Source organism: Cornus florida, unplaced genomic scaffold (genome assembly GCF_030987335.1).
Source record: "Cornus florida cultivar Cherokee Brave unplaced genomic scaffold, ASM3098733v1 CherokeeBrave_3.0.0_Hap2_Chr10, whole genome shotgun sequence".
Lineage (NCBI taxonomy): Eukaryota > Viridiplantae > Streptophyta > Magnoliopsida > Cornales > Cornaceae > Cornus > Cornus florida.
In genome coordinates this window covers 96,979,186-97,003,805 of record NW_026775580.1, presented here as the reverse complement: position 1 = coordinate 97,003,805, position 24,620 = coordinate 96,979,186, and the positions used below count along the sequence as shown (strand labels likewise).

Sequence of the window (24,620 nt, the reverse complement as noted above, 5' to 3'; positions counted from 1 at the left end):
TAAAGTGACTACTAAAATTCCACCGACCAAGTTCACTGGACAACCCTCTCATGTCACCAGATAAAAAATGTTAGGATAGAATCATTCTGTTCGCAGTGTTGGCAGTTTCGTGATCGAAACGCGTGTAGTAATTGGTTGAGTCATGTTGGTTTGGAATGGGTCAGCCTGAGTCATCACTTGACTACAACAGCCTTGACAACTTTGATGGACGACTACATAAGGATGGCATGGAGATTGCAAGATGAAATGGAATCAGTGGTCTTAATCAACTTGGATCACACATATTAGGACAAGCCAAGTCTTAATCAGCTTATGCCTAGTGCTCGTGTAGAGAGTGTGAGAGAAGGAAACATACATCCGAGGCTGCAATTAAAAGAGAGTATACAGCTCCCTAGCATAATACATATAGGAAACTAAGCACATAATCCAATATGAAACAAAGCATTAATTATAAATGACTAAAAATGAATATTCCACCAACAAGAACACATGGGGAGTTACTGCAGTCAAAATTAGAACATTTTTGCCTTTCTGGAATCATAAAACATTTTATACTTGAAATCAATTGATGATCATTATATGTCCGGAAAGTAGTTTCGATAAGCTGATCATTATATGTCCGGAAAGTAGTTTCGATAAGCTCTCCAAAGAAAATAGGGGAAAACTAAAGTAAGCATCAAGATTTGTGTGAATAAGAGATTGAGGAGTTTAAAGATAAGTTTTTTTTCAAAGGAGGAGGGGAACTGAAGCCAGTGGTGTTTTAACGCAAAATTTTGTCATATTCTCTGTTACATAGCATGGCAAAACAAACAACCAAGAGAGAAGTTGAAAACGTAAATTAAACATCAAACCTATATAGTCAAAAGTAAGGAATCAAATGCCTAAATTAAATGCTAGAACAGCGGTCTAATTTAAAGTAGACTAGAAGGGAGGAGTTATACAGTCAAAAAGTGGGTTTTTATCTCCATTTCACAGTCATTTTTTACTCTTAGACACTAGTTTTATCAAAAATCAATAAAAGAATAACATTATGAATTTATGAGGCAGTAAATTAGGATTGCCAGAATCGGTATACGAATCGGGAGACCGTGACTCCAGCAATCCTACAGGGATTTCTCAACAGTTTACCATCCTGGGATTTATTGTGGGATCAAACTAGATTCAATATTTTTGAAACGTAGATTTATAAAATTGGTAGTTAAGCACTTCAACAGTGCAATGAAACAAAATAAATGTCCCATGACTTTGGAAAGTAAGGGAGGAAGTTGCTGACGGGCAGAAGTAAAGAGGACCCCACAAAAAAAATTCCAAACACTTTATCTATGGGCCAAATAACAATGTTTTAGAAGAGGGAAAAAATTATATATTTTTTTAACATGTGGCGTATCCAGAGTCCATGGAGAATTTTAATCTGGGCCCTTGACACTCTTTAGAAAGTGAAATCTGGTGGAAATAAGTAAAGCCCATTTTTATAGTAATCCTTGCTGCAACATATCAATGCTCCAATGACAATGGCAAGCTCTTTAGACTTGTCAAATTACGTCATCAAATAAGTGCTTAATTAAGTACATTTAATAAAACAAGCACTTGATCCACTCAAAATTAAGTGCTTAATTAAGTTGTCAAAAAGCACCTTACATCATTAATACACACGCACATAGTACAATTAATTCATACAAAAACACCCACCACCAAGCCTTTTCTTAATTACTTGGGGTCTGCTGTACGAATCTGTTGGGACTTGTGTCTGAAATTTGAAGTTTAATTAAGTTTCCATTTTAGAGTTGTATTTTATTAGGTAATTTCTTATTTGACAAGTCATGTGCTCCAAGGAATTATAATCCTTGCCAAACAAGGAATTGGGTTTGGAACTCTATAAATAGATACCTAGGTTATGGGTTGAAACTTATGAGATTGAGAGAGATGTAGTCTCATAAGGGAGTTGATGAGTAGATGTAATTTAAGGGTTGCTAGAGTAGGTAAAACACCGGTGGCACTAGTAGCTAGGAGATAGGCTCGTAGAGTGGTACACGGTGAAAAGCCATGTACACAGTGTTGGTACTATTCTGTTGTAGTATCTCCACGAAAATCATAGTGGAATATCTTCTCATCCGTAGATGTAAACCAGTTTTGGTTGAACCACGTTATATCTTGAGTTTGTGTATTTATTCTATTGTCTTTCATTGGATCTCGTTGTTCGCGCGCTTCCTCTACCCCAACAGAATCCTATGTTTCCATTCTGCTCTATTTAAAGCCATAGCCTCAATCAATCCATACACTATCATATCTTTCTTTACTAACTCTACCCATATTAACTTTGGTCTTCCTCTTCCCCTAATATTACCCTCGATGTGGAATATGTTATTTTGGCACACTTAAATGTCTTCTTTGCACATGTCCAAACCATTTTAACAGATTTTCTCTCATTTTATCTCCAGTTGGTATTACTCCAACCATCTCCCCGAATGTGATCATTTCTAATTTTATCTTTTCTAGTCTAACCGCACATCCATCTCAACATTCGCATTTCTGCCACACTCACTTTATGCAAATGTTGTTTTCTAGCTGCTCAACATTAGGTACCATAAAGTATGGCTGGTCTAATAGCAATTCGATAGAACTCCCCTTTCAATCGTAAAGGGATACGCCCATCACACACTATACTAGATGCAATCCTCCACACCTAGTTCTGACATGTCAAAAAAAAAACATGCAAATTTTTTGATAATTAATAATGTATTAGAAAGTGTTCAAAAGGAGAACATGTCCAAAGAAACTACACAAAGGCCACAAGGGACCCTAAGGACCCAATATAACCCAAAAAACCAACTGATGTACAATATCTTCCCATAACTCAACAAAAAGAGATCTGATAAAAGATTTTAAAACCCCAATCGAAGATTCCTCTCCATCAAAGCATCTTCTATCCCGCCCTCAATAAACACCACCAAAGTAATAAGGACGCCACCCTCCAAAGATCACGGATTTGGGATCCCACAAAGCACTCTCTCCAAACATCAATCAAGCCTCTTGCTGATCCGGGCATGACCCATTGAACTCCAAAGAGACCAAACAAAAGGCTCCAACAATCATGAGCCACTGGGCAATGCAAGAGGAGATGATCAACTGACTCTCCCCATTGCTCTTGCATATGCAACACTAATTAACAGTGATCCGTCTTCTCCTCCTCAGGAGGCTCCAACCATCATGAGCCACTGGGCAATGCAAGATGAGATCATCAACTGACTCTCCATTGCTCTTGCATATGCAACACCAATTAACAGTGATACGTCTTCTCCTCCTCAGGTTATCAAGCGTCAAAATCTTGCCCCAACTGACAAAGCGAAGAAGGCCACCTTGAGTGGAGCCTTGGAACACCACACTGCCTTCCACAGGAAGGCAGGCAGGAAAAATCCGATTGACATCTAAACAAGGAACACACATCAAACCTCCCCTGAGGAGAAGGCACCAAAGCAAGAGAATCCGAACCTTCACTGTCAACCTCCTATCGATACAGAAGCTCCAATAGCACTTTTCCTGCATTGGCACCTCAAGGCTTTGCCAATGTAAACTGCTACAGCATCATTCATTGAGGGCATCATTTGAAACCCTCCCTTCCGCGGACACCTAAAAGATTAAACCTATCAAAAAATTTCAAGCTGTAGCAATATATTTGACTGCCATGGGTTAAAATAAAATATTATGGGCCTTTGACATTATGGAAAACTTATACTTTAAATATTATTTCCTACTTTGGTAACAATCCAATAATGTGCTACCGTCACTTATATGTTAATCTAATGTAGGACAACAATGCAAACATAGAATATCACAGCCTCAAATTAGATTTATGCGGGATAATGTCCTATGGAAGCTTAAACAGGTTATGCTTAAAAGGATGGAAAAAATGGTGTGGTATTTATGGACGAAAAGGTTTTCAAATTAACTTCGCATTCAAAGTGACTGATTGCAAGAGTAGAAGATAATTAGTAGTTACTTTCTGAACAGAAACTGATGATTTACTGGAGTATAATTATAGAAACCAAAATTAAACTCGAAGCTAGGAGCTAGGCTTTTAGGGCAAAGAGCTAAAGAAAATAGGTAGGAGATGGATTTAAATAACAAAAATCGAAAAAGAGTTAAAGAGAGGGAGGTTAGAAGATGAAAAAATAAATTAAAGATTTTTTTTTAAAAAAAATATTCTTCTACACCTACAATTCCTTAGGACTCACCTCCTCGTATTAGGCTGCAGCCTTTCAAAATTGCAAACTCAACTCCCTAAGATTCAATTCTACTGTATAAAAAGAACCATGATTTATTTCCTACTGTCTAACTTCTACGTCTATAAGGAACCTTGGAATTCTACTTACCAAGAAAACTTTACTTATCAAAAAGGAAAAAAATTACCAAGAACACTTTACACGTATACTAATCCCACATATAAAGACACATTAGCAGGACTCGAAACAAGACCCTTTAAACAACTACTGAAGCCCACATCCAACATAAATTAGAATTGCCGGAAAACCCTTGTTCTTTAACCAAATAGCATGAATTGTACTATACAGCAAGAATATCAACTTAAAATAAATATAAAATAAGTCACAATTCGAGTCTAAATTTGAATATATCAAGCACTACATCATTCTCCCCAATCGCATGGGGAAACCTATTCTTGAATTTTGTAGTTTTAGGAATCCACGAACTTCAGACTTATACATTACTAGACCTTTTGAAAACAGTCAAGAATATCACAAATTAAGTGTTGAAACTTCACAATGATTTTTTTTCCCCTTTGAAGCAATAAAGATGATACTAGAGCCATCCCTTTTGCTCTATTGTTCAATATCTGGAACCATAAAAATAACTTTTTAGGTACCTTGTCATTAAAAAATAAACATCCTTAAATTAGGAACAAAGCGTTCAGATATATTCTTACCTTTTCTTTAACTTCCTCAAGCTTAATGGCATTGAAACTGAAGTAGATCAAAGTTGGAGGATTCTAAAAGTTGTGTTGTATCATCAGCCAGAATCTAAATTAAATCCTCACAAAGAATACTTACTGCAACATTCTCCAAAGTCTAAAGTAGCCATTAGCAAAGTCGCAGATATTCCTGTAGAATCTAAAATATCATTCATGGATTTTTTTTTTTTTTTTTGTTTAATGTAGCCAAGTCTTCTTGTTGTCCTCATGGTATTATGCAAAAGATGAATTTTAGCAATTTAACAGAAGATGAATTTTACCAACTGATTGACAGGTACGAAAACCCTGAAAGAATGTTGTATCGAGACCCTCTAACTCAGGTACCACACTAATGCTGGACAACACTACTGCAGCATACAAATGGATTTATGGTGCAGTAAATCCATCAAAAGCCTCCATGTTTAGGGTTTAAAAATTGGAAAAAAAGTATTAGTTTAACATGAAAGGAGTCCCAAATTGGCTTGGTTTCAAGGTGATTGATTGCTAGAGTTGCAAAAATTAGTCAATGAATATCTGAACATCAAGTAAACTTGGGGTTCAGATTCTTAAATCAAAGGATCAATCGGTAGAAAAAGGGTTAGGATTATGGAACTAGGGTTCTGAGATGAAAACAAAGAAAAACATGCTGGTTATAATTAAAACAACAAAATCGAATTCCAAAGAATGGGTACACACCCAAATTACTTAGGACTCACCCCCTAAGGACAGGCTGCATCATAAATCATGTTGTCTCACATCTCAAAGCTCAATTCCATCAATAGAAGATAAATTTGTGCTACTATAAGGACTCTAAACTCCAACCTTTAGACACTATTGTGTTGCCCAGTGGAATGGGGTAGCCTCAGAGTTCTGCGGTTCCTTAGTTCAACCTAATAAGATTGAAGTCCTTACACGAGCGTCTCGTCCATCGGTATATTTATAGGCTGCTAAAATTCTACTTCAAATGGGACAGCAAAATAAGAAACCTAAACTTAACCTCCAAAAAATTCTGGAGCAACTAAATACCATGCATAAAGATCCTATAACATAAATTAATCCAAAATGAGACATGTCAACTACTACAGCCCGTGTCCAACAAATAATTAATTTACTAAAATTCCCTCCGACTCCTAGCACCTCCTAATAAAACAATATATAAAACCAAAACTACAGCATATTAACCTTAAAAAAAAAAAAAAAAAATGATGGCACACAATTTAGCTTTAAAACCTGATTACATGTTAAATCCCTAATTTTTCCTCCTCTATTCCACATATTCTAGATCATAATACAAAGTTCTCTCTTTGGCAATCTAGAAAAATTGTACAAAAGGGAACTTTCGGTAATGCCCAATTCAATACGAGGTTTGCCAAGTGGATGCAATGCTGTAAGGGAGGTTAAGTGGCATAAGACACTATGAAAGTCTCCTTCAGTGATCGCTTCGTCATAATGTAGGAAGAGATGGAAAAAATTTTGTGAGGAGAGGAATTGAATTATCAACAGTGAGTAAAAATGGAAGCTCTCAGCACTATCCCTCTCTTTATGTACGGCATGATTCTGTTTCTCTTCAAGAATTAACAGTTCCGGGACATGTGAAATAAATAACAATTGGATGAGAAGGAAAAAGTGATACACATATTCATTAAAAAAGCTTTGCAAACTAAGACTTGTTAGGTGAGAAGAGACTGCTCTGCAAAATCATTTGATTTTCAACATATTCCATCACTTAACCTTTTTAGGGGAGTAATCCAAGAAAAACCCTTGACTAAAGACCAGAGACTGAAAACCCAATCCTCTACATGCAAGTACATTACTGCTGCAATAATCACTAAATTCACTTTCACAGAGGAGATAATAGAAAAGAGCCAAATAAATATACAGTAAAGTAGAAGGTAGTTGGAAATCCAGAAAGGAACAAGAAAACTAGAGTGTTCTGTCCTTATCACAAAATCAACTGAGAACAATTGGAGCTATCAACATATCTAAGTAGAAAAGAAGTAAAACGTAATACAACATCTAGAGCATACACAAATATTTCGCATTAAAAAAGTAAGGAAAACTGGTAGTAACACCCATTGAAAATTGAAATAAATTCTTTTATATAATATATCTGGTATAATTACAAGAGTTAACAACAAACGTATTGAGTGAGTAACATGGGCTTACACTTGGTGCAAATGTCTGCAGGATGCATTTGTTGGGGAAATTACAATATCCAATCCTGCCAAGGGTCTTCAGAAGTTCTCAACACCTCCATTTATGGGTGGTTAAATTTAAACCAAAGCTGAATCTTTCTTTAGATCAATATGAATGTAAATTCCCTACTTGAAAAACTGCCCACTGCACTGCAACAATTTTACCGAAAAACAATTAATCACTTTAAAAGATAAGAAGATGTATGGTCCGAGCATGAACTGTGTGCTCTACAATGGCACAAAATAGTTAGTCCTTGAGAACCCATTAAGTAATAGTTGAAGTAAAGAAACTAATAGAGGTCAGGCAAACCTAGACTACAGGACCTTCACATACATATGATGAGAAAGAATTCCTATTTAAGCAATTTATTACTACAGCTCATCAAAAGAATACAAGCCATTACCAATTTCAGTGTGTGTCCCATTACCAAATACTAACAAAAGATAAGGTAACCGATCTCCAGAAAGAAAACACAAACCTAAAATGTTCACTTTCACTCCAGTAACAGAAGGATAAAAGAACTCACCGGCGAAAAATAACTTAGCTCCAGGATGACTCTTAAACTGGCCTCCAACAATTAAGGGCAGATATGTCTGGTCTACTAGGCATCATCTGAGAAACACCGTGACCTGAGGAAAATCCAACCACAAACTTATTCCTTCTCCACAACTGGGTTCAAGTGGTAAAGTCAATGAAGCAACTTTTCTACATGCCAAGATCACCTGGAATTGGAGCACCAGCTGGCAGCGTGTGTGGGCCAGAGGGCTGGAAACCAACATTATTTGTGGGCGGCCTTTCAATAGATGGCCGAAAATAACCTGCCACGGTAAATTTTGTTAAAACAACTGTCAACATGCACAAGTGTTTTCAGCTCAACCAATAAACAAATTTTTTTCTTAGTTGGTACTCACACACACATGCCTCCACCGAGGCTCAAACCCCTGACCTCCCTTTGGGAAGTAGGAGCTTGGTACCGCTAGGCCACTGACTGTTGGCAACCAATAAACAAATTTATACTACTATATATATTAAGCCATGATAAGATCTGCTCTCCAGCTGGTCTATTAATGTCAAAATTTCTCCTATTATACGTAAATCAAAGCATAGTAGAAAAGGAGTGAAAATAGAGTGGACGGAGCAGTCACTTCCCTCTCCTATTTTTCCCATGTTCCTCCCTTTGCTCTCACCTACCCCACTCTTTTTTCTACTCTTTGCTGAAATTGCGAAGTCTATCACGGCACATGAGTTGAAATCAGGCGCATTGCACATGTACCACAAACAAATTACTAATATAGTCTCAACACAAGTGTGCGTGTGTTTTGGGGGGGGGGGGGGGGGGGAGAGAAGTATGGAGGAAGAGCATCAAGGTATCCAGGGCTCTCTACCCTTTGAGATGTATGTATATATATATATATATATATATATTCGATAATTACAATATGATCCCTAAACTCTCACTTATGCTCTCATCCTAACAGAAACTATCACTAATTTAGGATATCAATCTGATACTAACCAATACATACTCATGCTTGATGCAGAAAGCACCAGGACATATGACGCTTGAAACCTATAAAATTGCAAGTTAGTCCCACCAGGGAAATTAAATATGACATGCAAGAACATGTGAAGCTAAGTAACAATGATAACGGATTGAAGGAATAGTACTCCATTGTGTCTATCTTTGCTGAGACTGAGACTTACAATGACACTAGCAGTCTTCCCTCCCAGATCCCAATGTAGGTGGAAATATATTGCATAATACCCTTATGTTAGTGACATTGGGCAGTTGCCTCGGTATGCAAGGTTCACTAATAAAATGATTTTGTGCAATTTCAAGGTTAATGTTAATACGTCATATAGTTATCATAATAGAAGAAAAACCACACAGCAGTCTTCCTTCCCAGATCCCAATGTAGGCGGAAATATATTGCATAATACCCTTGATCTTAGTGACATTGGGCAGTTGCCTCGGTATGCAAGGTTCACTAATAAAATGATTTTGTGCAATTTCAAGGTTGATGTGAATACGTCATATAGCTATCATAATAGAAGAAAAACCACATACCCTCCTGTGGAAAGGATGGGCCAGAACATGATGGAGTTCTCCCTCCATTCATCCACACAGCACGCTGATTATCGGTGTTAAACTCACTTGTGGACACCCTCCATTGTTCATCAGCAGCATATCGCCTTGGCCCGTCATGAAGGTTTGGCAATGAGTATGGTCTGGGGTAAGGATGCTGTGGATGTTGCTGCATTGGGGGATTTGAATACGAGTAATGACCGGATGGGGTTTGAGGAGGCGGGGTGGGATGGAAAGGTCTTTGTACAAAAGGTGCATTACCAGGTTGAGTATGCTGCTTGGGCTGAGAAGCATGGGGATTTGCATACAAGTCACTATGTCCATAATCAGATGATCCGGAAAAATTGAATCCGGAAGATTCCCTTGAATTGCAGACTCCAGCTGGCACAATGCAAGTTGGTTGCTGCGGAAATGTTTCACTTCTAACAGCAGCATCAATATGACCCTCCTGAGAAGCATTTGCAGACATGTGGACAAGTTGATTGTCAACAAAAGACTATATAATATAACTGGTCCTAGAACCATAGAAAAGCAAAGAAACCACAGCCAGAAGACTTACATTAGGTGTGCTGCAATGTTCATGTAATATAGGCGCTTGATAAGGCAATTTTGGTGATTGAGGGAGATGTAAGTGCTGTGACATCATTGAAGGTTGAGGTGGTAAGGATTGAGGATGCAATGATGGTGGAGGGCCTGAAGGTGGTAAAGCAAGTGGATGGGGCTGCAATGGAAGTGGTGGGGGTGGGGGTGGGGGTGGTGGTGGGGATGGGGATAATGGTGGAGGAGGTGGAGGTGAAGGTAGCGGTGGTGGTGGTGAAGGCGGCAGAGGCGGGGTTGTAGGAGGAGAATCAAAAGGCAAGGGGGGGGACCCCTCAGGTAAAGGTGGGCATTGAGTGGAATTGGTTGATGCTGCTTCCAAGATCCTATCAGAACCTTCCTGCTGTGAATCAATTTCAAAAGAATCGCTTGTAAACAAAGATCTTTCATCCTTTGGATGTCCAGATACATCTTCCATTTCAAGCTCACCATCCACGTCCTCTAAGATGCAGTGGCGTCTGTCATTTGGAGTGACTGTACACGTTTCAGGCTCTCCTATAGCAGGGGTTGCTGCTATTGGCGATCCATCAACATCTTCTTTACATAAACTAATTCGAAGATCATCCTCCTCTTCTTCGTCTTCTTCTTCAAATACATGAGAAGATAAAAGGCCGGGTAACTGAAAAGTAGCATTGCTGAAACAACCAAGAAAAATAAAATGAGTCAGTAACTCCGACTCCAATGAGAACAGAAATTTTAGCCCTAGTATTATATATATATACACACAAGTATCGGATGCACAGAACCATACAATACAACATAATTTATCGAAATTATCACTCTGCCCCTCCCCCCAAATACAGAATAATAATAATAATAATAATAATAATAATAATAATAATAATAATAATAATAATAAATTCCCCTGTTCCCAAGTCAAAACCAAAGCCCAAGATTCCTCATTTACATAATCATGCCCCCTGAATTATCCATTTCCCTTCCATCCACACCTCAAATTATTTAAAATTTTCAACAATATTCTATAAATTTTCCTAAGATCCCCACGAATCCTGAAACATGCTTAAGTAATGATTAAATCAGATACTGTATACTATCTAATTTGAATAGATAACAGAATTCACCAAGGATCTGTTGGTCTAGTAATATGGGATTAGCCTTGAGATACCTCAGTTGCTACAGGTTCATAACATGGGAGTGGAATACAGGCTCAACGATTTTCTATAGAATGGAAGAAATATACACATATATTATCTAATCTAGTAACTATATCAGATAAAAGATTAACTAGATACCAAGTGCAATGTGAAAAAAATATTTTAATTAATATGCATATCGATAATTTTATTGACCATTCTATACTATTAAAAGATTAATTATATTCTCTAAAATGTGTACTTCTGAACAAAATAAAAAACCAAATAAATAGAAGGGAACAATTTTTTAAAAACCTTCTCAAAAAATATTTTATGCTGAGTTTTCCATGTTAATAAGTATTATTATGTGATTTTCTAACAAAATTACTAAAATGATTATATTCAATCTACTTATCTCTGAAATTTTTAGTAGCGAAATAAAGAAATTAAATATATAAAATTTAAAGACCTCCTATCAACATTTAATAATAGATAACTTTCAGAATTTATGTAATAGAGAGCACATTATTATTAAACTATTATAGTACAAGTCAGAGACAAATTTTTGAGAGAAAACTATATATTTTAGTAGGATATATACACCATTTTCATTAGATTCAATAAAAAAATTACCTCAGTAACGCATTTTTTGTGGATGCTTAGCAGTAATAACGGCCAAAACACTAACAACCACATTAAACAATTATCATAGCAACTGACTTTGAAAAGAATGACAAATAATACTGAAGATGAACAGCAGTTGAGCAAAATTTTCATACCTCCCATACTCATCAACAAGCATGCCTTCCATCTCTCTAATTGGATCATCTACAGCACGCTCAGCACGAGAGGGACGCCTGAGGAAAAGACCAGCAGATGTATCATCATTCGTAACTCCAATGTCATCCATATAGCGCCGAAGAAGAGATTCAGGTAAGATCTTCCTCTCAAGCCATAATCGCAAAACCTAAGACCAGAGGTAAATTCAATTATCTTGAGAAAAATAAGAAACCTCCTACTAGTAAAAGAGAAAAATTACCTTGAGACATTGACGACGATTTTCACGAGCAGAAGCCCCAGGTGGAGCAGCGGCTCCTAAAAGACGAGGTAAAGCAGCTTGCACTGTTGGGATATACGAGGCACCAGCAATACCTAAAAACATCACAGAAAATAAACCAGCAAAAGCATTCAAATCAATTTGCTTTTCTACAGGATGATAATAGCACAAGGATCGGCAAAGTTTTTAGTTTTTATTTCTTTTTTTCCCTTTTTATTTTCTTTTTCTTCTTTTCATTTTTATTTTTTTGGTTGTGTAAAGTACTGAACTCAACTCAATAAAGCCTTTTCCCAACTACTTGGGCTGGCTACCTGAATCATGTTTGGCAAATAAGCTCTATCTATCGTTGAGTATATAGTATAATATTGATACAAGGGATGATTATCATTGATCACGACGAGAGGGCAACAATAAAACCACAGCCAGCACAACCTCTATCATGAGAACCAAATTGTCATTGACAAATAAATTCTTTCTCAAGCTACCTTTATGACTATGCGAGCATTGAGTAATAGAATCCACAAGAAAAAATAGGTCCACTTTGCGATGAAAACTAGGCTCACTTTCCAACTTCCGGATGAGAAGTTCCACAACCTGCACAAAATCAGGGGTTTAATTTTTTTTTTTTGATAAGTATCAGGGGTTTAATAGTTCTATGTTCATCCAAAATATGTCCTCCAGAAGAAATCAAACATATGATCATCATAAAAATAAGGATCACTGAATTTTTCCATCTCTGAGAACAACATGCACAAATTTTGAATACAGCCACACAACAGAAACCTTCATTGTCACTGTAAAAAATAATATTAATAATTCCCATCAAGTAAAAGCCAAACAGAGCAGTCTGCACTGTTTCTTCAGAAATTTTGTGGACTACTCTAGTTTTTTTTTTGACAATTAAGGTTGTATAAGAAAAGAGGGGGGAACGCATCCCACAAAATCTACACAAGGACCAAATAGGGCCTCTAAACTCTCAACATATCCATACTATGTTAGTTTTTTTAATCAGTGGAACCATCAATTGACAATAGAAACAGTAAAAGGAGACTCAAGTTAATGAAATCAATCACAGTATCATAGATAATAACCACAAAATGATTCACCACATTGTCCAACATTATGAAATAATATGCTCATCATTTGACCTGAGATAATTCCAACAATTTATTTCATATTTGTTTGCATAATTTTGTAACATTTCAAAAGAAAAAATATTGTCCTTCATACCAATTTATATAATTCGGACTAGTTCTTAAGCCCATCAGATAACACCATAATTTTAGATGTTTCACAGCCTTCACTGCCAGCATCGGTATAAAATACCAAATTCGACAGGTCAATTTCTACAATGTATGATAAAACATGCTGCTACTGGCCACAAAGGAGAATATCATCAACAAGGGAAGCTTTAAATTCATTACTTGATAAAACTACCTCCTTATTAACTATCTTTCTTATCATGACCAAACCCAAGCTTTTTAAACAAGTTAACTAAAATCTTAATGATGAAGGACATACAAGCCTTATTTACCAATGAAATAGATTTATGATTGAAAATATTTGAAAAAAGTCTTGCCAAAGAGAATTAGGGAAAGGAATATAGACGGTAGAAGAATTTATCTAATACTAAGATGGAAAAGGATAATAAGAATAAAACATAGAAAATAAGACGGCGAATATAATAACAATAAAAGGGAAGCAGGAAAAGACGGTTATGTAAACAGAAAGGGTGGAAAGAAGAAAGAAGCAAAGATCACAATGGTAGAGCGGTTGGCTGTTAACTGACTGGCCGTAGGTTCGAATCCTACTTGGGGAGATTACTCATTCTGAACTCTTTAATTCGGAATGAAAGGGCGTGCTTTGACCGTAAAGAGTAGGTAACCCGTTCCCTGTCTTTGTATCCCAATCCTAGTTGAGTGCTAAGAAGAGATGATTATCAACTTGAAAGGGCCGGGGTGAGGTGGCTAGCCATTCATAGACTTTCATTTTACCGGACTCGATGCCCAGAGGATTGGAAGATGCTTTTCTATGATAATTAGGGTCACTATTAAATAAAATTTTGTTTGACCATGAACTTTGGAGGGTCATTTTAATCAATTGCTATGTTTTTATTCAGATTGTTTCTCCTCCATTCCAACTCTTCATTCACAAAAAGCTTTACCAAAAAAAAAAAATCATATAAAAATAAGATTATCCAAATATATATGTAAACACTGAAACTAGAGTCCGTTCTATATGTGGTCATACTAGTGAGTTTTCTATAAACAAGGGATTGTACCAAGGATCAGTGTTAAGCCTATATTTATTTTGCAATAATTTTAGATGAAATAACCAAAGACTTTCAAGGAGACCCTCCATTGTGCACGTTGTTTGCTGATAATAAAGTGTTGGTGGATACTTCTAAAAAAAACTTTAGCGGTAAAATTGTAAATAAGGATAAATGTATCAGAATAAAAAATGGTTGAAAATTAGTAGAACTATAAAACCAAATATATGGAATGTAAATTTAATAAAGATTCAGATGTTCATATTTCAATGATCATACTTCAAAACCAAAGACATTCAAAATAACCACCTTCAACATATATATTGTATAAGTAATGATTGCATAGAAAAGCACTCAAAATGGGAGCGCATCCCATATACAATTGCAGAAAGAACAAAAGATCCACAATGGCCTCAAGCAATCCAAAAAATACACGAGATCTCCAAAGATTTACAATGCCTACCATGTATCCAAAAGAATAAGGAGCTAAGAATATAGAATTTGAACGCCAAAATAGGAGTCTCCTCCCCTTTCAAAGGATCTCCTATTCCTTTCCCGCCATCAACCCTATCACAAACAAAGGGGGCCAAACCCTCCAAGCATCTTGTGCATGCTTTCCCACTATGCACCCTCACCAAGGTAACCATTTTCAATATTTAGGATCAATGATACAAAAATATGGAGAGATAGTGATATATCTAGTAGAAATATATCAGGATGGAAAAAATGGAGAGAGGCCAGTGCAATCTATGTGATGAACGAATAACAAATACGACAAAAAAAAAAGGAAATTATATTAAACAGTTATCAGGCCAACTACACCTATATGGGACAAACTGTTGGGACCCTTAAAACATCTAGTATAACCTGACGGTGCTGGCACAAAAAATGAAGTTCCACTTCCTAAGAGAATTTATGTGATGATTAAGCGCACTTTTTCTTTAATATATATATATATACACACACACACACACACGCACACCATCATGCAAAGCATAAGGGGTGTACCCATGTAAATAAGATGTACGGTAAGCTATGTAGCATGGATACGGACATGGGATACGTCGACACGTCAAATTTTTAAAAAGTAGGACACGAGTACGGCGTGGAATAGGGTACACAATAATATAAATTATTATTATTATACATATATTCAATAATAGTATCATAAAACTTTAATTCATTTATAATTTCTATACTAAGAGTTGCACTGAAATGAATTAGAAAATAAATTTTTGTTATTATTGTAATAATTTTTATATCATATATACCATTATTTACTACTTTGTCATGATAGTATTCATAATATTTTCAAGATTATTGGGTAGACTTGTGTTTGAAATGCCCCAGAAGTGTCGATGAAGTGTCCGGGAAGTGTCGGCCAAGTGTCTGAAATAATAGAATTAATTTTTATTTATGGACACGTATATGAAGTGTCGGACACGTATCCGAGGAGTGTCGGTGTCCGACACTGGTAGGGCTCCTTTGCAGAAGTGTCCGTGCTTCCTAGACGGTAAGTATTGAACATTGTACTCTCACCTACTAAAAATACTATATAAGAATCAATCGAAGTAGATGATCTCCCAACGATTCTAAAAGAGGAAAGCACTTAACATCCTAATCTTCAGGGTCGTGATATATTCCTCTTCCCCCCATATACAACACAAAGGCATAACGGAGATGCCTAAAACATCCTTGGGTTTCTGGTTCATTCAATACGCTTCCAGCTAGAGAGTACATCTTTCATGTAACCCAACACCACTTATTAGTTACCAATAGGCAATAACAAGAACAAGAGGGGCAAAAAATTCCTAGCTAGCAGACAGCAATAATCAAAACTAAACCGGGTATAAACAAAAACCCAAGTTTAATAAAGGGTCTATTTTAAAAAAATATATAGCAACCAAACTGAATCACACATTTGCCATCCCAAATTGTGGTAACTCAAAAATACTTTGTACCTTTGCATATTAAGGGTGCGAGCAAATATTTTAACCCATAACATAATAAAACCAGGGACCTATAAGTAGTGTTGACACTTTCTGTTGTACCAAGAAGACTTCTTGATTGGCATGCAGGTTATTTTCCTTCTCTCGATCGTCCAATAAAACCACCACATTGCCAATACGACTTCTTGTTTATACTAATCTGAAACTTACCTGTCATATATTCTTGTGCCGAAAGTGTTCACTGCAAAATCAATGACTACAGAATTTTCAATCATGAAAAATGTGTTGGTGAACATTATATATCTTGCAATGAGCCTTTTCCCTAAAATTTTCACTTTTTTGCAGCAGAAAGAATTTGAAATCAATTTAGTATAGAAGATACTTCCTCCATCCTCAAACTGTTGTCCACCTTAAGTATCATAAATTCATCAATATATCTTTTTACCAACTTCTTCACCCTTTTAAACACAAATAATTGAGGTAAAATGGATGAGTAAGGTATAATTTATACTGTTAAGGCAGTACAAGTGATTCCTAAAGCAAAATGCTTATTCAAAGTACAATCTTACTTCTCAATAATTTTTTATTTTTTTACTCATCAGTATGATCTAGCAAGGCAGAGGGAATATTTAATATAGCCATGATTCACGATTTCACTTCATGAAAGCAATAGAAAGGTTCAATCAGGGGGCAGAATACTAATCTGAAAACGGGATTAATAGCATAAAATTTGTTTCATACTCAATGTTTTCTTTTTTGCCGACCACGTAAAATACGGGACAAAGGTAAGGATGACGATGATGATGATGAGCCAAGGTTTTCTTTTTTATTTTATTTTATTTATTTATTGTGTGTGTGGGGTCTAAAATCAAGTGACATTAACTCTGTTTCATTGACATCGGAAACATATTTACCTAAAAAACAGAAAAGGGAACATCAGAAACATTTTAACTAAAAAAATGTGCTCTGTAGTTGGCAGCTGTCCAAGTGAAAGTATCACATATGCACCACCCAAAAATAAATAAATAATGATGATAATAATAAATAAAGGTAGATTACCTAATGCATGCCCAGTCTATAGGTAATGGGGCGCACAATTTTTCCAATGAGCACCTATCTTAGATCTCTCAAGGCAGCTGACTGCTAGCAAACATCCTCTATGATGGTGCCTCAGTCAACCACCTAAACAGCTTCCTCACACTGGAAGATCGCACAAGCTTGCCCTAGATAACCCTAAAATCTCTCCAGCTATCCATGCTACTTGATTTTCATTATGAAATCCTCAAATTTGTATTGGCCTTGTAGTAAACATTATGACGCATTGTTGCCATCTATAGTTGAGAGTACGCTATATAAATTGGCAGTTTAAGAACTACAAATTACACATACAAGAAAAATGTGAAAATTTGATGAAAAGAGTACAATTGTAGATATGAAACAAAATTATCATGAGTTTTGGTTAATCTCAAGGACCGAATTTTATAAAAGAAACTACAATAAAACTGGCAGTTTCCTGACAACTAATTTTATGTCAACTTCCCAACTCCATTCGAGCTCAGGATGAACAGATTTGACACTTAACTGCAATGGTCAGAAGTTATATGAAGATAATAGAAGGCAGATGATTTCACACTGAGAAAACAATCACCGAATAGACAAGAATAAATATTGAGAAACTAAACAATCTGAATCTGCAAACTTGCTAGTCATTAACCAATTATGAAAAGAACATCTAGAAAATAAAGTTCACCAATTATGAAAAGAACATCTAGAAAATAAAAGTTAAAAATAACAAATTAACTACCTCATTTGCAATGCCATACTTTGCACAGTCAATTGCAAGACGAGTTGCACGTCCAATACTTTCTTTAGTCCTTGAAAGTGTCTCTATCATTCCTTCAAAAGCATCACGAGCAACAGCTGCCTCAGTACCACCACTCAGTGAACCCCCAGCATTCCGATGTCCTGAACTAACTCTTCTCTCCTCAAGCTCTTCAGCATCAGGTAGATTATTTGAAGAATACTCGTGACCATGAGTAGATGGAGAAGCTAAAGATGTGCGAGGATAATAACCCTGTATATCTGGTTGCATCATGTCACTGGAGCCAGATAAAAAGGGCTGAACTGCAGAGGCGGGGCTGGGGTACCTCCCAGGCAGATCATTAGCAAGTGCCAAAAAGGAATCAGGATGGCCATGAGAAATGTTTTGCGTGTGAGCTTGTCTTCTTTTTGCTTGAGCAGCCGCAATAAGATGCTTCATGGACGTAACAGAATCAGCAACCTTAGAATCCATCAATGAACTCAACTTATTGTCTCTACCATCTTCCAGTCTGATTTGACAAATCCACCATAAACATCAAAATAAATGATAAAGAAAGAAAAATTAAACTAGGACCTAGGGAGAATCAAATTAAAGCATACCTTTCACCAGGTAAAAGATTATTCTCCATATTTAATACTACAGGAGGAGCAGAATCATTCATCCGTGTATTTGACTTCGGAGTACTTTTTTGTCTCTCTCCTGAAGATAGTGGCTTACTTCTTTGATTTGTTGGTTGATTTTGAGAAGAATTTAAGCCATCAGAAGCCTTTCCTGAGCTCTTACTAGACCCAGCTTGAGATTTTTTCTGAATACTAGTACCACCAGATAATTTAATCGAGGGCTTATTGACTTTATGTGGTTCAACTAGCGGTTTGGCAGCAGCACCCGACAAAGGAGATATTTTAGGCGAAAGCAGTACTGATTTAATCTCCTTGGAATACACTCTCTCGGATTCTGTTTTACCAGGGCTAAAGGAGACTTGTGGAGCAATTGCCTTTTTAGGCCTCTCATCTACAGTTCGAGGGGGATTAGGTGACAATGAAGCATTAAGTGGTTTGGTAGAAGGTAGGCATTCCTCCGAAGGGCTTTCATCAGCTCCACCTGAGCCTCTTACACTTGGTTGATCATGAATAGGACTTTCATGATGTGGATCAGTGTTCTTCTTCGTAGAATTTGATACACAGGAAGGTGCCTGAGACTTTTTGACGGACCCACCATGAATCGGAGTCTTTGGGTCTTCATCATCATCATAATCAAACAGGCGAACAGCTCTGCGTTTCGTGTGCGATTGAGTCACAGGGGATTTAACATTATCAGAACCTGAAACGTCATTTTTGTGAGCAACAGAACTTTTTTCCTTTTTATCTTCGGGAATTGTAGTTGCGGAATCAGACATAGCCTCTAATGCCCGGCGACGGCGTTTAGTTGGTGGTAGAACATCTTCACCACCAGGAATATTGGATGCAATATTACCAGTAGAAACTCTTGACACCACACGGTTTTCAGATTTCAAACGTAATGTAGAGCGTTTAAGCTCTGCATTAACTGCTTTGTTGTCGAAAACATTAGAACTTCGAGAATCACTTTTTCTGTTTGTTTGGATCGGTACCCTGGTAGTTTCATCAGCCACATCTGCATGTTTAGACCTTTTGGCAGGATGTGAAACTTCAAGCTGGGCCCTCTTTTTCCCGTCAGAAAGGTAGCCCTTGGCCTGTTCATCGGAACTGCCATCTGCATCCTTCTCTGAATCATCTGCCAACTCAACTTGTCTTTTAGCTTTCAGTAATTTCTTCGCTTTCTTTCCACCAATTACATCTAGATCTGATTTCCGAACCACTGGAGATGATTCCTTCACGCTGCTGCCTGAGTCAATTTTTCTTTGTATTCCATCTTTAGTACGCTCGATGGTTTTAGGTAAATCAACATGACCACAAGCACTATCATACCTCGATGACGTGAGAGCAGATGAACTACTACTTTTGCGTACTTCAAAAGAACCCTCGTGTTTCTTCTTTGACCCAATAACCATCTTCTCTGACTTGTGACCATTTGTTAGTGACTTCTGTCCACGAACTGATGCAACCAAAGGTGAACTCTCTTTTTTATTGCATAACAGGCCACTAGAAGAATCTTCTTCTGCATCAAATAAATTATTATCCTGACTAAAATCCAAGCCCTCGGTAACTTTTGAGCGTTCAGAGCGGAAAACTTTGTCTTCTTCATTGCTATCACAAGAGACTTCTTCCTTCATACAGGAAAGATTATACGGACTGGATCCAGATAACTCCTCCTTGTTTGATTTATAAGGACCATCATTGAACAGTTTATTCTTTTTCTTAGAAGATATCACTGGAGAAGAACTGTCATTAGCATTACATGATATATTAGGCTTTATATCACGGCATTCCATCTCACCTTCTCTATGCTGCTCCAACCCAAACCCATGATCACTCAGCCCTCTAGTCTCTGTTTCTTCTTTTGGTACATCTGTACTAATCCCAGCTTTTAAGTCAATCTCTGCTGCATAATCTTCCACCTCATCAACTGAAGGAGCCTCACACCCAAGAGCTGATCTATCAGTATCATCTCTCAAACCACTAGAATTTTTATGTTGCAACTCTTCAAATGCTTGACAGATTTCCTTTACAGCTTGGGCGAAGTATTTAACTGTTTTACCCTGGCATCGAGCTGACAATTTACTCTTTGACTCACTAGTGAATGCCTGAATATCCCCAGGGGCAACAAAAGCTCTTTGAAGAAGGGAACAAATTCAGAAGGTATAAATCAGTAGCTATCCGCTTAAAAACCAAATGATAAGAAATCACTCAGCTGAATAAATTTAAAGAATATGGTTAAAATTGTTCCTGAGGCAAATCAGCAAGCAAATTAACCATAACATTGAACTCCCACATTATGTAACCCTCACAGGCAGGAACAATTTAAAGTTCAAATAACCATATTCAACATTCCACCAATGAACTTCCAAATAAAAGCCAAAAGCTGCACAAAAAAGATATTCAAGCAAAATGAAGAATGAAAACTCTGACAACATAATTTACCTGCATGTGATCGCTATGAAGTAGAGTTGTCCAATTTCAAATGAATGTAATAGAGTAATAGAGGAGCTAAACATGGAGTATATGATTATTTTTATTCCAAATTAGGTACAAAGGACAAGGAGAAGAATATAAAACTTGCTAAATTAAAGAAAAGATCTAGAGATTTTGAATAATATTAAAGGTCTTAGTGAGAGATGACGAAATTAAAAAAAAAAACTTGCTTAGAGAAGTTGTTGAATGAAAACCATATAGACGGCATATGTTAAGAAAAATAAGGTAACCTTAAGAGAAAAACATTTTTTAGCAGGATCATGATACGAAAGGTAAAAAAAACATTAAATAAATGAAATCGGGATAGGCTTTAGGAAGAGATTGCATTCCTATAGAAGCTTGGAAAGGTTTTGGTGATGATGGGGTGTCTTTGCAAACAAAATCATTCACTAATTTAATAACTAAAAAATGTCTCATTAGTATTAAAATTATTTCAACCTATGTACAAAAGTAAAGTGGATATTCAAAGTTATTCAATTTTTTACAGTCTCAAATTATTGAGGCATACTATGGAACTCTAAGAAGAGTTATTGAACAACGGCCAAGGCATGAAACAACAATGTCCAACTATCAATTTTGGATTTATGCCAAAAGGTCAGAAATGGAAGTCATTTTTCAATTAAGGAGATTAATTAAAAATATATATAGAAGAAAAAGAAATATGAAAATATGATTTTTATAGATCAAGGAAAACCTACTGTATTGTTCCTAAAAAAATAATGTAGTGGGTCTTAGAAAAGAGGCAGTTACTAATAAAATATATTGATGTGCTAAAGGACATAACAATGACCATATTAAGAACAATTGCAGAAGAAACAAGTAAATTCCAAATTATTGTATGCTTATATCAAGAATCTGCATTAAGCTTGTATGTTTTTTATTAATTGATCCAGTATGTTTTTTACTAATTATCGATGAACTAATAGAACACATTTTGGATGAGAAATTCATCTTGTATGTTATTTGTTGATGATATAGTTTTTATTTATGAAACTATAGCAGGGATAAGTGTTAAATTGGACGTTTGAAGAGGAATTCTAGAATTAAGAGGGTTTAAGATAAATAATGCTAAAATATAAAATGTAAAATGTGACAAACTAGAAATACAAGTAGAGATGCAGTGAAAATTGAGAGTAAAGACTACAAAGGGTAAAAGATGTGAGCACTTTCATAACAAACGCTAGATTATGCAGGGAGAGAGAGAAATTGGAGACAATATTGATAATAGAATTAAAGCATGATGGGTGAAATGGAGGAGTGCTTCTACTTCTAGCATCCTGTGTAATCAGAGTAAATTTTTTTTTAAAAAAATAATGCTATTATACCAGTCATATTTATGGGACGCGGCTTAAAAACAACATTTTCATAAAATCAGAATAGCCGAATGTGAATGTTGAGATGGATTTGTGGCAAGACAAAAAAGGATAAAATTAGAAATATACGCATTATTAAGTTGGTTGAAATAGCACCACTAAAAGACAAAATGAGTGAACTAATTAAGATTTTCGGTCGTCCAGACGGCAACATCTGTACCTGTCAAGAAAAGTGACGTAATCCTTATTAATAGTGACGTTAAAGGAAGGGAAAGAGCAAAGCTAATATTGGGTCAAAATACCTAAAAGAAGATGGTTGCATGTGGCTTAACTTGTTAGTACATTAAATTTCGTTGGTCACGAGTTTCCTTGGAAGTCTGTTTGGCGTTCTAAAGCTCCTCTTCGAATCGCATTCTTCGTTTGGACTACCCCATTGGGAAATTTTTTGACATTGGACAATTTGAGAAAGAGAGGCAACATCATTGTTAATTGGTGTTGTTTATGTAAAGCTGATAGTGAATCCATGGATCATATTCTTTTGCATTGTCCTGTGGCGTATGATTGTTGGAGCTTTATTTTTTGCATGTTTGGCGTTTTTTGGGTAATGCCTTAGCACTCCTCACAATTGATTAATGCTTGGAGAAGGTGTTCTGTTAAAGAACAAGCTCGTGATTATTGGAGGATTGTTCCGCATCGTGCTGGTGGTGTTTGTGGCGTGAGAGAAATAACAGATCGTTTGAAAGAAAAGAATCGTCTTTAGCTAATTTAAAAATTCATATTCTTCGTTCTTTGTTCTGTTATGTAAGAGGAAATGCATGCTCCTCGATTGATGATTTCTTTGATCTCTTGGATTCTATTGGTTCTTAGATCTTTTTTCTTCTTGTATTAGGGACGCGTTCCCCTTTTGAACGTTTTTCTAATATATTTTTACTTATAAAAAAAAAAACTTGTTAGTACATTAAGTCGTGTGTTGGCAATCGATACAAAACTTGGTTGTTATTGAACAAAATGTCTATGAGTCTATACATCTGCAAGGAAAGACAATGAATATGAAACAACAACGAAAATGACACAAAAATGTCATCAAGCTTAATGTAGTGATTAGGAAAGGGTATTGAACAAATATGAGTCTATATGTTTGCAAGGAAAGACAATGAATATGAAACAACAACGAAAATGACACAAAAATGTCATCAAGCTTAATGTAGTGATTAGGAAAGAGTAAATAAAATTCCTTAGCCAGCATAAGCAATTGGGTCAATTGCATTAAAATGAATTTAAGCTAAGCTAAGATTTTGAGAACAATAACTTCGACCAATTGATTTCTTGGATCCATCAAACTTTGGCTTGTTTTTTAAAAGAAAAACAGAATGTGACGACTGGAGCCGAATCGATTGGAGGCTTCTGCAATACTTTGTTCAATTGAAGTTGTAGCTCGATTGATTGTCAACAGGCAAATTTTTATATTTTGAGTTTTATAAAATATGATTGAAATTAAGTTTCCAATTACATTTAGAACTCTTATAATAACTATAAATGAATGGTTATAGTTGCAAAATTACTAGCTAAAAGGAAATTTTAAAACAACAAATATACTAGCTAAAATAGTAACCAAACCAAAAAAAAAAAAAAATTCAAATTTATATAACAAATAAATGTCAAAAAGAACATTTAGATTTTTAGCCATAGAATCCATGATTGTGATGACCTAGAGAGAAAAGAATATAATAGCATTTTAAGACAAATGCCATGTATGGTACATTTTGTCAACATAAATGGCACAAAATCAAGTGAGAGAGCAACAGAAAATAATTAATGAACTAATAAGCAAAAATACCCAATTTAATTTTTTATATTCATATGAACATCCATGCAAACTATTTCATAAATGGAAATATGAGAAGTAGATGCAAGAATACTTTATTTGTGTTGGTCCTTTTGTTACCAACAACCTCATCTACCAAGTATTTTCCATTCAACTCAACTCGAGAACCCTCTTTCCCAACTATTTGCGGTTACCTACATTATTTATGTTTTGCCCATTCTGCTATAAGGCTATAAGTGAACTCAAACCAAACGCTACTATATGTTTCTTTACCATCTTGGTCCAAATGAGTTTTGATTTGTCCCTCCCCCTAACAACCTTCAATGTGGACCATATAAC

At 36.0% G+C, this 24,620-nt stretch overlaps 1 protein-coding gene across 6 annotated transcripts in view; it reads right to left on the bottom strand.

The window, feature by feature from the left end:
• Positions 1–24,620, bottom strand: part of LOC132276117 (ENHANCER OF AG-4 protein 2) — a 29,622-nt gene that overhangs the window by 2,548 nt on the left and 2,454 nt on the right. For 3 of the 6 annotated variants that reach the window (XR_009470837.1, XR_009470839.1, XR_009470840.1), the window contains exons 3-12: positions 18,633–20,783; positions 18,016–18,541; positions 12,479–12,587; positions 11,976–12,088; positions 11,716–11,903; positions 9,805–10,477; positions 9,228–9,693; positions 7,882–7,977; positions 7,686–7,788; positions 7,130–7,308 (exon numbers count right to left, since the gene is read on the bottom strand). Coding sequence is in view for 2 of the 6 variants with exons in the window: in XM_059777388.1 (XP_059633371.1) it covers positions 7,718–7,788; positions 7,882–7,977; positions 9,228–9,693; positions 9,805–10,477; positions 11,716–11,903; positions 11,976–12,088; positions 12,479–12,587; positions 18,016–18,541; positions 18,633–20,783 (4,393 nt within the window). In the remaining 4 variants the exon portion in view is untranslated. Of the gene's footprint in view, positions 1–2,697; positions 3,628–7,038; positions 7,309–7,685; positions 7,789–7,881; positions 7,978–9,227; positions 9,694–9,804; positions 10,478–11,715; positions 11,904–11,975; positions 12,089–12,478; positions 12,588–18,015; positions 18,542–18,632; positions 20,784–24,620 lie in introns of those variants that run through there. The other 3 variants (XR_009470838.1, XM_059777388.1, XM_059777389.1) reach the window with 3 other exon arrangements.